The sequence below is a fragment of the Schistocerca piceifrons genome, chromosome 2 (genome assembly GCF_021461385.2).
Source record: "Schistocerca piceifrons isolate TAMUIC-IGC-003096 chromosome 2, iqSchPice1.1, whole genome shotgun sequence".
Taxonomy (NCBI): Eukaryota; Metazoa; Arthropoda; class Insecta; order Orthoptera; family Acrididae; genus Schistocerca; species Schistocerca piceifrons.
In genome coordinates this window covers 433756565-433770987 of record NC_060139.1, presented here as the reverse complement: position 1 = coordinate 433770987, position 14423 = coordinate 433756565, and the positions used below count along the sequence as shown (strand labels likewise).

At 43.3% G+C, this 14423-nt stretch overlaps 1 protein-coding gene across 3 annotated transcripts in view; it reads right to left on the bottom strand.

The window, feature by feature from the left end:
- The window catches only part of LOC124777181 (esterase E4-like), a 213073-nt gene that overhangs the window by 131424 nt on the left and 67226 nt on the right, over positions 1 to 14423 (bottom strand). For 2 of the 3 annotated variants that reach the window (XM_047252492.1, XM_047252493.1), the window contains exon 3: positions 11114 to 11275. The exons of the other annotated variant lie outside the window; for it this stretch is intronic. In XM_047252492.1, the coding sequence (XP_047108448.1) occupies positions 11114 to 11275 (162 nt within the window). The remainder of the gene's footprint in view (positions 1 to 11113; positions 11276 to 14423) is intronic. 3 annotated transcript variants of the gene reach the window in all.

Sequence of the window (14423 nt, the reverse complement as noted above, 5' to 3'; positions counted from 1 at the left end):
GTGAACAGAGATGATACTCAGGACGAACCAATTAGGGCTGTGTTGTTGGTGATCGAACACTTCCCACAGAAAAGGCTGCAGGAGCGTCTTCACTGCCACTGCAGAGTGCAGCTGAGAATTGCCATGAAGAAGGAAGTGCGTGGCAGTTGTGATAGGTGGGCTGCATTCATTAAGGCGAAGCCTCTCAGCGGGCCCTCATACTTGGCAGGAGACATCGTTGTTCTAGGCACCTTCACTCGCTCATAGTGCGCTCACAACTGAAAAGAGCGTCTTGATACGATCGACAGGCATACTAGAGACACTGCCCAAAAAGTCTGTGAAAAGTCTCGTCGGATTTTCCCAGTGGTTTACATTTCGCTACCAATCTTTCCTTACTTTCCGAATAGCCCTCGTAAATTCTTGAATCACTACAACAGTCATTGTAAGTGTGGTGTCACCGCCAGCCACCACACTTGCTAGGTGGTAGCCTTTAAATCGGCCGCGGTCCATTAATATACGTCGGACCCGCGTGTCGCCACTGTCAGTGATCGCAGACCGAGCGCCACCACACGGCAGGTCTAGAGAGACGTACTAGCACTCGCCCCAGTTGTACAGCCGACGTAGCTAGCTACAGTTCACTGACCAATACGCTCTCATTTGCCGAGACGATAGTTAGCATAGCCTTCAGCTAAGTCATTGCCTACGACCTAGCAAGGCGCCATAGCTTTGATAATTAATATTGTGAAGCATGATCATCAAGAGCGATGTTCTACAAATGTAGATTAAAGTTAAGTATTACAAGATTTTCGTACTTTATTGCAATTCTCAAGACATTGTCCTGTTCCAGACCTCACGCCAATCTGCGTGAGCTTAACGCGTGCCTTTCGGCTTCCTCTCGTTGTGACTTGTCTGTCTTGCTAAGTCACAACAGTAAGTGTTGCTGTTCATGTATTATATTAATATTTAGCGGAAAACTATATTAATATATATAGTGAAATTTTGTTCTCCTGCAAGACAGGTTTATCATATTGGCACTAGTGCTGTCTGCTGTGAAAGTGAGCCGGCCGCCCTGGTCGAGAGGTTCTAGGCGCTTCAGTCCGGAACCGCGCGACCGCTACGGTCTCAGGTTCGAATCCTGCCTCGGGCATGGATGTGTGTGATGTCCTTAGGTTAGTTAGGTTTAAGTAGTTCTAAGTTCTAGGGGACTGATGGCCTCAGATGTTAAGTCCCGTAGTGCTCAGAGCCATTTGAACCATTTTTGCTGTGAAAGTGAGTGGAGTTGGACAAAAAGAACTCCGAAACGTAAGCGAACGTCGGAAGAGTTCGTTGCACAACGACCTCAGAGTCAGTCCATCATGTAAGTAATTTGAGACCACGATAGGAAAAGTAATTTTTTTTTCAAATTCCACAGATCACACATAAAGAACAGAAGGGCTTTAAACTAAGCGATCAGTTACTGTTCGAACACTGAAATTCTCTTAGAGTTTTAAAGGAGGTTCCGATTCTACACTGAAGCGCTAGGAAAATATTGGAGCGCATGTTAAGGCAAAACACGTTACGACAGCAATGAAAACGTTTCTGTAATATATATAACACGTTGCACTTTACAAAGGAATAGGCAATTTATTTTGAAATACGTGCAATAAGATATTGTTAGATGTTACACATTAATACTGAAATTTTAAAAATATGCCTGCTGATATGTAAGAAATATAGGGAAACGGCCATTAAAGACAGTGCAACATTAAAGAGTAACGAAAAAGTTTAAACATTATATTCTGATCTGTGGCATGCTGCACGGATTTGCTGAAGTTACCTTTGTCGTTCGTATCACTTCCACGGTGCAACGGCGCGGTTGTTATGTTTCTACATCTACAGGAAAATGTCCATATCCCTTCGGGGATTTCTTCCCCTGCAGCCCAGTCCACACGCCTGCCCTGTTAGAAAACGAATACTGTTTCTCTATTGGAGAAGCTGTCCGAGTAGCACTGTATGTACCTATAGGTCACTTTAAAAACTTTAGTTTCTACTTAACTGAGATATTTAATTGTGTATAGTTCATGAGTGGAAGCTTCAATATACTGTTATTTGTTTGATACAAGAACACCGTTAAGCCTTTGTTAATCTGAAGTTACAGTTTCGACTCTCACATGCAATCACAGTCACTCGTAATAGACAGCTTATGGTATGCAACGGAACTTGTTACCAAAAAGATTGCAAAAAATGATTGTGTGTGACATGGTTCCCGACTTGCACAATACGCCACGCGGATTTTAGTAATTTCAAAAGACACAGTTCACTCATCGGATTTTCGTGCGTTCGTCTTCAGCACTCGTTCGCGATTGCTTTGCGGCACTACATGGCCAATTTTAACTCATAAGTCCGTAAAATTAATGAATCTATTCAGAGCTCCTAACACACGCGTCCGAACCTGATGAGGGCTGAGCTCCAAATCTCGTCTAGTCTCCACAAAGCAATTATTTAGCTCACATAACACGTTCTCCCTTTTTATCAGCTGAGAAACGTTACAGCCAATGATATGTCCGTATAAACCAGCGCTATCCCGTGTTTGTTATTACGAACCAATCACGATTTATTAGCTTTGCTGAGTAATTTATTAAATGAACAAATTTATGAAACTCATAAATATCAAAATAACTCCCTCTTTAAATAACAGAATCGTAAAATGGTTTTGTATCCCCGGTACCATAAACTGTTTAATCACACTTTACAAATTTATCCTGAGCGTATGGTTCATTCTCCCTTTAATAACATATTTCTCACGCTAACATATAGTCAGTTAATAGACATAACAATATTCATTTATTATGGTACTTCGGAGTCACCCCTTCAGTCACACTAATAACTAAACGCATTAAACCTGCAATAAATAATAAAATACGTAACATTCCCAGAAGACACAGTTTCATTTACAAAATTTACTGGTTTGAAAAATTAGGATTTCATAGTCCGCAAGGTGCTGACACCTTCCGGCCATGGCCGTTGTTACTTGGATCTGTCGCTCGATCGTAAGCGTACATCTGTCGTACTACGACCATGAGTCACGGTCTGTATGAAGCCATCTGCTCTTTTCTGACTCCTGTAGGAGCGATACATCGCGCTAGGCCTAAATGGGAAGCCTCTTCACACAAAGTTTAGCATAGTAGTCTTAGTACTTGATGCCTTGACATATAACGCAAATTTTCTAATGAGATATGGGTATCTACGGAGCTCTGTTTGCTGCAGATGCTACCATAAACATAGCCGGAGTGTTGGAACAATTCTTGATCCGAAAATATAAAACATATTTTCTGATATTATGACAATATTACCGCGAGGTCTTCGACCAGTGATAGAATTCGAGTCGGTTAAGGCACTTCCTGGTAGATTGAAGCTGTGTACCGGAGCGGCCCTCAAACATGGGACCTTCCCCTTTCGCTGGCAGGTGCTCTACCTACGGAGCTACCCACACAAGAACTGACGACCCGTCGTCACAGCATCAGTACCGCCATTACCTCCCTCCTCCCTTCTGGAAACGATGAAAGTGGTCTACTTCTCACGCTTCATAAACAATTGTATGCGGTGTGTACGTCGGAGCACATAGCCCACCAGCATTGCAGTACTACGCCATGAGTTGCCTATGGATTAGGGCGCCGAGGACCCGACAATGCAAGCAAAAGAAAGTGCCATGATGGCAACACCAGAAATAAGCCTGCTATGGAGAACAACTCCGGACACCACCGCTGCGACTCCGGGTGTCCGCGCAGTTGGCGTGGATTTATTTGCCTCTCTTACGTCACGTGGCCGCAGATAGTTCGCAAGCAGTTCATCCAGACATCCGACTTACTCCCACGAAATCTTGTGTGCATACTTGCCTGTTGCTGCACTGAATTTCCAATCACAAGCCGCTGTCATAAGTGTCGTGACACTAGCCGGATTACGAAACATTTCTCAGATATTGTTTATATGGCTTGCGTAATATATGACAGCGATCTTACCCAGGATAAAAGAAGATGAGAAGCACTGCAGAGGGAATGTTTATGACATTTTTAACCAATTTAATGACGTATATAGACATAAACTGCTGCCGATATTATCCAAAATCGTTAGCTATGTCGAAATTGTGGATGGGGTGGAATCAGGATCAACGGAAATGCTGTTGATTTGACGTTGCCCGTAAACAGTGGATGGACTACATTTGTAATGAGTATCATCCACGATCCTATTATCGTTCATTTCAACACTTTGTGCTTTATATTAGTGTGACAATATTAATTCTGTATTATACAGTATCGTCTATGATGCAAGACACGAATGTCACTATGTGACTACGATTTCGATTGAAAAATGTAGAATATCGAATAAAGCATTTCAGCACGTCGATTTCGACCTCTAATTCGTTATAAACGATCTCAGAACACCTTATACTCTTTAAGTTTTACTAGAGTAAACTAAATTTTTAAATTTTGATCTGCTATATTGGATCCGCCGATTTGAACTTTGTAATTCATCTACATCTACACGGATACTCTGAAAATCACATTTAAGTGCCTGGCAGAGAGTTCATCGAACCACCTTCACAATTCTCTATTATTCCAATCTCGTATAGCGCGCGGAAAGAATGAACACCCATATCTTTGCGTACGAGCTCTGATTTCCCTTATTTTATCGTGGTGATCGTTCCTCCCTATGTAGGTCTGTGCCAACAAAGTAATTTCACATTCGGAGAAGAAAGTTGGTGATAGGAATTTCGTGAGAAGATTCCGTCGTAATGAAAAACGCCTTTCTTTTAATGATGTCTAGCCCTAATCCTGTATCATTTCTGTGACACTGTCTCCCATATTTCGCCATAAAACAAAACGTTCTGCCCTTCTTTGAACTTTTTCGATGTAGGCCTACTCCGTCAGTCCTATCTGGTAAGGATCCCACACTGCGCAGCAGTATTCTAAAAGAAGACGGACAAGCGTAGTGTAGGCAGTCTCCTTAGTAGGTCTGTTATATTTTCCTTCCAATTTAAGTTGTTTGTAGTTGTAATACCTAGGTATTTAGTTGAATTTGCGGCTTTTAGATTAGACTGATTTATCATATAACCGAAGTTTGAGTTCCTTTTAGGACTCATATGGATGACCTCACTCTTTTCGTTATTTAGGGTCATCTGCCACTTTTCGCACCATTCAGAAATCTTTTCTAAATCGTTTTACAGTTTGTTTAGATCTTCTGATGACTTTATTAGTCGAAAAACGACAGCGTCATCTGCAAACAATCGAAGACGGCTGCTCAGATTGTCTGCCAAATCGTTTATATAGATAAGGAACAGCAAAGGGACTATAACACTACCTTGGGGAACGCCAAAAATCACTTCTGTTTTACTCCATGACTTTCCGTCAATTTCGACATCGGACTCGTAATCAGCGACTCCAAATCCCCGAAAAGAACAGGTTTGTAGCATTTCTCCAGTATGTCCGCGTTTTGAAGCGAGTTGACCCACTGGGCCTCACCCGGATCATACGGTAGCTGCATCCAGCCAGCCAACACTCGATCGCTATCATCCACAGCTACGTGGAGCTGCCAGCAGTCTTCATCCTGGCAACGCAAAGACTTGGCCGCTCGACGTTCGGACCTCCCAGACTTCGGTATCTCGGTTCGCTACTCTGATTGAGTTTAAAGACAGTCGTCTCACCGTGTAGTCCCTAAAACTTTGACCCCGTATATCGTTTTTAATTTAGCCATTCGAGGCAAACAGTTAAAGTTTGACTTCAACTATCAGTAGTATATAGTAAGACAGAGACTTCGACTGCCTAACTATTTTTGTGATCTTGTAAATTTATGGTCCATGACGGAGAAGAGTGAATTAGTATTATTATTTTTAAACTTATTGTTAATTATCTTCACCGGTGTTGGCTTTGCTCACCAAACCCAGAGCTGCTACTTCAGTTGGCAGCGAAGTTTCTTTCTGGATTGGACTGAACCCTTCTGCTGCGAATGAAATATTATACTGGTTAGTCTTGCTAGCACAAATGCCCAGTTTTAATTCATAAGTGGTGACTAGTTCAGTTCCGATGTGGATTATCTTTGGACCAAACCCCTCTGATGATGTGTGGAGACGATGGTATGGAGCAGGAACTGTGGATACCACACACTAATGTGACATCTTCTGCTCATCGTATCGTGTGTAACTTAGTCACTCTAGGCAAACAGTTAAACCTTAACATCAGTGGGTAGCTAGTGTCCACAGTTCCTGCTCCATACCGTCGTCTCCACACGTCAGTAGTCGTAGATTTTTCCGAAAATGCTCAACATCGAGGCGAAACTGGTCACCACTTATGAACAAAAGTGCGTTTTCATGTGATAAGAACTGTTCTTTATGGTATTTCATTACTAATTAATTGGATGATTGCTGTTTCCACTATGATTACAAAGATTATCTTCTGCTGCATCCCAGGGAGACGGTGCATCCACTTGTTTTACCATGTATGTGATGTCCTTATATCAGATTTCCGTTTGAGTATGTCCATAGCTGTTACAGACGTGGCCATCCAAGTATTATTGCTTTCACAAAACATGAAGCAAGTGCAGCAGACCATGCAGCACGTGCAAGAACTTTTGGTGCATAAGATGAGCACCATAACCTTGTCATCTTACGTCACCAACTGATTGTCTCACCTCAGCTCCTTCGTGAAGGGCTTCAAGGCGTTGTTCCGCTGTTCCTAGCATTTGACAGGAAAACAGAACCACTGGCCATCTATGTGATATGCCCAGAACAGCATTTCATCGGGATCTCAGATGATACCCAGCAGCGGGCTTTTTTGTTGGGCTATGTTGGGGCTGATGTCTATCGCCTCTTGCAGCAGTGAAATGATAAGTACAACCACATGGCTTAACTTATTAACATTTGGACTGTTTTGATTCACTGCTTCATATAGAAGCCGACAGGAGCAAATTTTTCAATTACTGTAAGTGAAACGGACCATCCTTCTGGGAGTGGATAGCACAGATGCAAGGAATTTCCCAGCCTGGGCGTTTTCAGCATTTCAATATTAAGTGCAAACAGGTCATTGGTTGGGGATATGATTCTAGTCCATTCTCCACATGGAATCACCTGCTGAAGTTAAATAACCCATTTTTGTCCATGTGCCTGCCCCTCATCTGGGCTTTCAAGCAGTCAGTTGTCCTCAGCGGCCCTAAAAGATCCAATACAGCTGACTGCCACTCATCTCCCACATAAGGCTCAGGCTCGACCCCACCATTTAAGCCTGCCTGTTCCAATGGACAAGTCTCCCTCTAGTCTGGAGGTCACAGGAAATTGCCGCAACCAGAAGTTACCCTCATCCAGAAATTATTTTATCAGACGTCAGCATCAGCAATGATACTTCCGCCCATGGTAAAACTGGACAGAAGGTGGAGGTTTCCCTAAAAATGAATGTGGCTAGTATTCTTATGGATGTCCTGAATAGTGACTCGAACAAGGCAGACTATGTACACTGCCTGAATGTCATCCATGTGCAGGCTGTGCTGCCCCTCACTGATAGTATGTCGTTATTATAGGTGCTCATCATAACTGTACCCTTAACTTTCCAGATATACGCTCGGTCCTCCACCTCTATCATGAATTGGGACCTATATAGGCACCTTGGTTCATCACCACTCCAACCCTTTGCCAAACAGCTTAAAAGCAGCAGCATTGACAGCACTGGAGTGAAGGACCAATCCAAGGCTCAGATTCAGTATTGAGCAGCATCCATTTTGGCCTGTATCGTAATAGTCTGCTCGATGGGGGCCACTATCGTTTCGGGTTTAGATCTCTTTGATTATCTGGATTTGCAAGTCCACGATTCAATGATCCGCAGCCAAGCATTTCTTGCTACCTACTCTGGAAAGCTTTTTACAAGGTATTCTATGGTGTTTCTCACACCAGACGACCGTCGTTGCCGGCTTTGAGGCACACATTTCCTTATAGCTCGTCAACGATGACTAAAACTGCAGGACAAGCTTCACCTCAAGATACAAATATTGCAAGGCGCAGGAGTTCTGATTCCAGCTGCCAACAGTGAGTGGGCTATTCCTATGCTGATAGTCGAAGAAGTGACCTGATGTTGGAAAATTAGTGGAGATTTTAAGTCTACCGTCAATGCATAATCTGTTACTGACACCCATCCTGTTCTGAAGGTTGAGGAGATCATGGCAAAACTAGCTCGCGGCACACTGTTTGCATAAGTCGACATTAGGGTTGCCTATCTAGATCTACCATTGTATGATGCCTCCAAGTGCACAACAAACCTTTTTTTTTGCCTTTTTCAATATAATTGTCTTCCATTTGGCACTGGCAGTGCGCCTACATATTTCAAAGATATTTCTGACGCCAGACACAGGGAATTACAGGCATAGCCAATAATCTGGACAATACCTTCATCATTGGCAAAAATACAAAAGATAGCACAATAATTTGGGAGTGTTATTCAGTGTGCTTCGACAAGCGAATTTGAAGTGCAACAAACACAAAAGCTGTTTTTTCGTACAAGAATTTAACATTTAATGCATGTCTTATTAAAGTGTCTCAGGGATATGCCCCATTCCAAACAATGTGGAGACCATGTAAAACCTGCCTGTCACATGGGATACCATACAACTAAAATTGGTTTTGGGTCAGCTACACTACTACCTAAAATTAATTTCCCATACAATGGCTATCGCTGAACTCCTCCATCAGCTTCTTCACAAAAAGGTTAAATGGCATTGGTTATCCGCTTGCAACAAGGCTTTTTGGAACTTAAAACAGGCGATGTGACTCATGGGTTACAACACTATGCAGTTGCTGATCTTTGATGCAGGTGTGTCAAACTATGGCTTTGGGGCCGTTATTTCTCACAAAATCAACGGCGTGGAGCTCCTAGTTGCATTTGTTTCCCAGACCTTGTTACGAGCACAGTGCAATTATAGTCAAATAGAAAACCGATGGCCTTTGTAGTCTGGTCCTGTCAAACCCATAAACCAACCTCAAATAGAAAACAAGGCCTCGGCCATTATCTTGCGCTAAAAAGTTACATGACATGTGTGTGGGTGGTGATTTATTCTTTTAACAGAGCATAAGCCACTTCTGCCATTAACGACCACGTTGAGATACCTACCAGGATTGCCCAGAACCAACAATGGGGACGTGTTCCTTGTCAGTACGATATGCATTGCCGTTCAACATGGCTGCATGCGAATGCAGGTGCATTGCCGATTTCCTTGTAGGGCAGGATACAACTATGATGCTGAATTAGAGGTCTGCTTGCATCAGATGAAGAGGCAGATGCCGCCACCAGACATTTCCAATAGATGCCACGACTATTGCCAACAGCTCGCCAGAGGATCTCGTCCTCCATGACAGTATCCAATTTTTGTAATACAGGATGGCGGTAGACACCAGTCAAACATCCCAAGATCGAAGCATAGGGACAGTATCGGAATGAATTCACAACACTCACTGGCATCCTCTTACTGCATGGAGACACCGAAGTCACTATCGCCAAACCACTCCAATACCAGGTACTGCTATTGCTCGAAGAAAGTCAGTATGTACAGTTATCACCAAAAGGTGGGCTCAACAACATGTCTTCAGACATCGATAAAGACATCAAATAGATGACGACAGCATGCCGGACACGCCAAGCCAGGAGGTATTCCAGGCACATAGATGTTTCCCATGGCTTGAGGCAATGTCCCTTGGTGCTGATTTCATGTAGGCTTCACTGAGCCTTTTGTGTGTTCATCTTGGTTTATCTTGGTTCTTGCAAGAAGCAAATTCCCTTATGTCTCTCGGATACAATTAATTTCCTCAGCAAAAACCATACATTCCTTATCACATTTTGTTTCCATCGAAGGATAACTAGAAAGCATGACCATAGATATTGAACCTCAATTCAAATTGTCAGAGTTTTGCTACTTTTGTGAAGAGAAAAGCATCACTTTCGTCCAAATGGCACCATCCCATCGAGTTTCCAGCAGCCTGGTGGAAAGGTTTGTCTGCACCTTCAAACCCAGAAGGCGAAATCTCGAAGAGGTGTTTACCTTGTTGCTCGCCTCACACCTCTTTATAGCGAGGACGGGTCCATCTCAGCAGAAAAACTACATAATTAACTGGAACGCATCCAGTGCGTCTATCTTTTAGCTTCTAGCATGACACGGAAAGGGGTGGGGGGTGGGGGGGCGGTCAGTACCGCTTGGACGTTCGAGGCCTGATCGGACGGAATTTAGTTTTTAGTTGCCTTTACAGAAGATGTCATCCTGCAGCACGAATGCAGGCCGCATATCAACGTCTCATGGCCCTGCAGACACGATCCTAACTTCCAGCACACTGCTGCAAGAAGCAGTATTAGAACATACTCATGTGAGGTAATCTGCTGGTGACGGGGCCTGTTCACGTTGGAAATAATGATAAAACCGTTGCAAACCATGAGATTGAAAACTTCCCATGAACGCTCAGATGGCAATGGAACCATCTAATTTCTCCCGATCTAGACCTCTTCATTTTGGGTACCTCTCCTGGTACAGACGACGAGCCAGCGCAGCGTTTCCGTTCGCCTTACCGTACGTGGTTCAAATGGTTCAAATGGCTCTGAGCACTATGGGACTTACCTTCTGAGGTCATCAGTCCCCTAGAACTTAGAACTACTTAAACCTAACTAACGTAAGGACATCACACACATCCATGTCCGAGGCAGGATTCGAACCTGCGACCGTAGCGGTCGTGCGGTTCCAGACTGTAGCGTCTAGAACCGCTCGGCCACACTGACCGGCTACCATACGTGGAATGCACTCCTGCTAGCTCTTGATGTGAGTACACGTCGAACGGCAAACCAACACTCAGCGCAGCCTTCGCTAAGGAACTAAGTGTCCTGTTGATATCATTTGTCATGACAACTGGCTGCTGGAGGAAAAACGTTCCGGTGAATATCACTGTTTTGAAAGAATTTGCGAACGCATGTTGCCCTGAACTGTTTTTTCTGTCCACATGTGGGGAATACATACCTGTAATAATGACCCTTGTCTTTGAAACACACTGTATCCTCGACAGTTTGATACTGATATAAGTTATAGCACAGTGCGACAGAGCCACGCTGGAGCGCAACGCGTTGGCTTCGTCGTCACGCACCTTGAAGCGTAGCGGCCCCAGCGGCGGCTGCGCGTACGGCAGGCCCTCGAAGCTGTAGAAGCGCCGGCCCGAGGCGGAGGTCTGCGCGAGGCCCTCCACTGGGCCGCTGCTCGTCCTCGCCATTGCCGGTGGGGCCCTCTGCAGCGGCGACGGCGCCGAAAGCTGTTTTCAACGTCATGCGTACAGTCTGCGGAGCGTGTCAAGCTTCCACAAGTTTAGCACTGGAATTTTCCTGAATTTTATACGCGCTGTGACACATTCCTATTTCATCTACTCCCTTTGTCAGTAAAATTCAAGGAAAGGTTTTTCTAAAAACAGAAAACTGCAGTTACCAAATAATAATCCTTGCGCTGCCGAAATAGTCCTCTTGGCTATCTACATACAGTTGCCAACCTTCCTCGATGTGAAACTTCCTGTCAGGTTTAAACTGTGTGCCGGACCGAGACTCGAACTCGGGACCTTTGCCTTTCCTCACTGTGAGGACGGGGCGTGAGTCGTGCTTGGGTAGCTCAGATGGTAGAGCACTTGCCCACGAAAGGCAAAGGTCCCGAGTTCGATTCTCGGTCCGGCACACAGTTTTAATCTGCCAGGCAGTTTCATATCAGCGCACACTCCGCTACAGAGTGACAATCTCATTCTTTCTGGGTGTGTTGGAAGAAAACAGGGAAATTTTCAACCACGAAGCCTGTAAGCTTATTTGTCATAGCCCGTTGCATATCTGCGATATCTTGTACAAGCTATCCCTTCTGTTGCCTTTTCACTCGTGGAAACAAGAAAAAATCGCAAGGCAATAGGTCTGTTGATTATGGGGGATATGAGATGACAATAACAGAATGTATGGCCAGATACTCGGTAACAGATAAAGCAGCATGAGGTCTTGCATTGTTACACAGTGAGAACCAGTCCTGAGAATGCCACAAATCAGACGGATTTCATGTCGCAAACGTTTCTAGACGTTGATGTAAAGAGTTCAGTTCACTGTTAGACCTGGATGAACATACTCGTGGCGATCAAATTCCTTACAGTCAAAGAACGCGATCAACATTGTCTTTGTTCTGGAAGGTTGTCGTTTGATTTTTCTTGAGGCTAGTGATCCAGGACCCCGCCTTTCAGCACTTTGACGCTTTGTGTGAGAATCTTACAGGTAGCACCAACTTTCATCCCCAGCAATAATCTTTGACACAAATGTGGGATCACGTCTGGCTCTATCCAGTAGTTCAGCAGAAATTCTTAGTCTCTTCTATTCTCTTTCCGTTCGTCCGTTAGTATGTGAGGGACGAGTTTTGCATTTTTAGGTTTCCCTAAATCTTCGCGTAAAACCTTATGACAGACATCACGATTCAAATTAAGTTCTTCTGACATCGCACGCACAGTTACATGACGATCTCCCTGCAGTAATGGTCTTACACATTCCACGTTTCCATCGGTATGTGCTGCAGACGCGCGACCAGCTCTGGGATCGTCGTGCACTGAATCTCTGCTTTCACGGAACCTTCTGTGCCACTCAAAAACACGACTTCTTCAAAGTGCCTTGCCTGAATATGGTTCCTTAACAATTGTCCAAGTTTCACTAGGTGTTTTCCGAGCTTAACTCAGAACTTTGTAATCATTCTTTGCTCACTATGAGCATCTATTGTGTCACTGTAACTAATGCGCCAGGAACCCAAACAATGTGTTGCTAAGCACAGCCCTGACACGTAGTAAGTTTGTGCGGAAATATAGCGAAGGTCATTTCGAGAACGCACACATACTGCGAAAAAATTTCTCTCTGTTTAGTGCTGCAACCTCAGACATAAAAAAAAATGTCCTGGAACTTTTCTGACAAAGAGTATTAAGGTCTATATAAAATTTTCTCTTTCTGTTCAAAATTTCGATATTAAAGTTCCTGCATTAAGCACATAATATCAATATTATGAAAATGGTAGGAGCAAATTCACCTCATAGAACTTTATTGTGGAGGTTGTTCAGTTTTTTCTCATGACTGCACTGAGATAATGAATTTTGTCAGAAATAATGGCAATCAGATGTTTCTGCAGTTAGAAAATTTAATGTATCTAGCCACAAGGAAAAATTTATGAACTAATGTACTGTGTATGCTTCTATTATTTGGTGATATACGAACTATTATGCTCCACTTACGTCCATACTAACTACCTGTGTGTTAACATTATAAGAGACTGTAAGAGACCTTTTCATCACCGGTAGTATCTTAAAGACGTGATTAAAGATTAGTGAACTTCAAATTTTGAAATTTAAAGAGGAGCTTCTGGATATTCATTTTAAGGATAAGTCCTACTACAGCACTTATACGTGTGATCCACCGAAACTGCGCAGCTATCAACGCTTATTCCATAACAGGTAGGGCTTGTTTGTGTGACAACGTTGTGTAGCAGCAGCAGTTCAAATGCTTAGAACTTCATCCAACACCTTTGTTGTCAATGTCAAAAATATGTTTTACCTATGTCTTCAGTTAGAAACCGATGAGTCTCAAGCAGATTCAAGTGAAGACAGCGCACAAAAAACTTCCAGCAGTACACTGAAAAGTAAGAATCTAGGGAATTCATTAAAGAGAAATAAAGTTCTGTTTCGTAGTTCTCCAGCTAAAGTGTTGGCTAACTTTTCAGGATGGTCTAGGATCAGAATACCATGGCACCAAATTTTTTTTTAAAATCTGGTGCTGGTATGGAGCAGGTAATACAGAATTTGGGATCATTTTGCAGAGACTTCATCAAGGAAGAGTCTGTGGTTATTATGGATGGGCCAGGTAATAGTACTGACAGAAATCCTGCGTGCAGTTTAGAGTTGACCTGGCAAAGATTCCATCATCATCGAAATATATCGATGTTGTTTTTGCACCTGTTCTCAGACACTATGACCTACCTCATTTGAGCTGTTTTGTCAGGAAAGTTAATTTGGAGTTGGCGTCTTTTCTGTTGGTTCTCTAAATGGATAATATTATAACAGGAATGGCCTTTGCCTCAACAGGAAAGGAAGGGTAAACTGGCTGGGCTAATAGCAAAAAGTTTAAGGGGGGAGGCACTGTCATGAGTCATGAAATACCAGTGGTTACAGAGTTCAGAACAACACCTTTTTTAGGGTAAAAAAACAGACATGAACTACGTTTTGAGAGATTAGGACGGAAACAAACATTCAGTTCGAGAAAGGAACCAAACAATACAAACCTGGCCTACTGTATTAGCACAAACAGCTGTTGGTCAAAAATTTTCAGCAAGCAGCAGAAATTTTATTTCCACCCAATTTTAAGTCAGTGGCAGTCAAATGGCAGCTGTCTTTATGAAATATAAATATT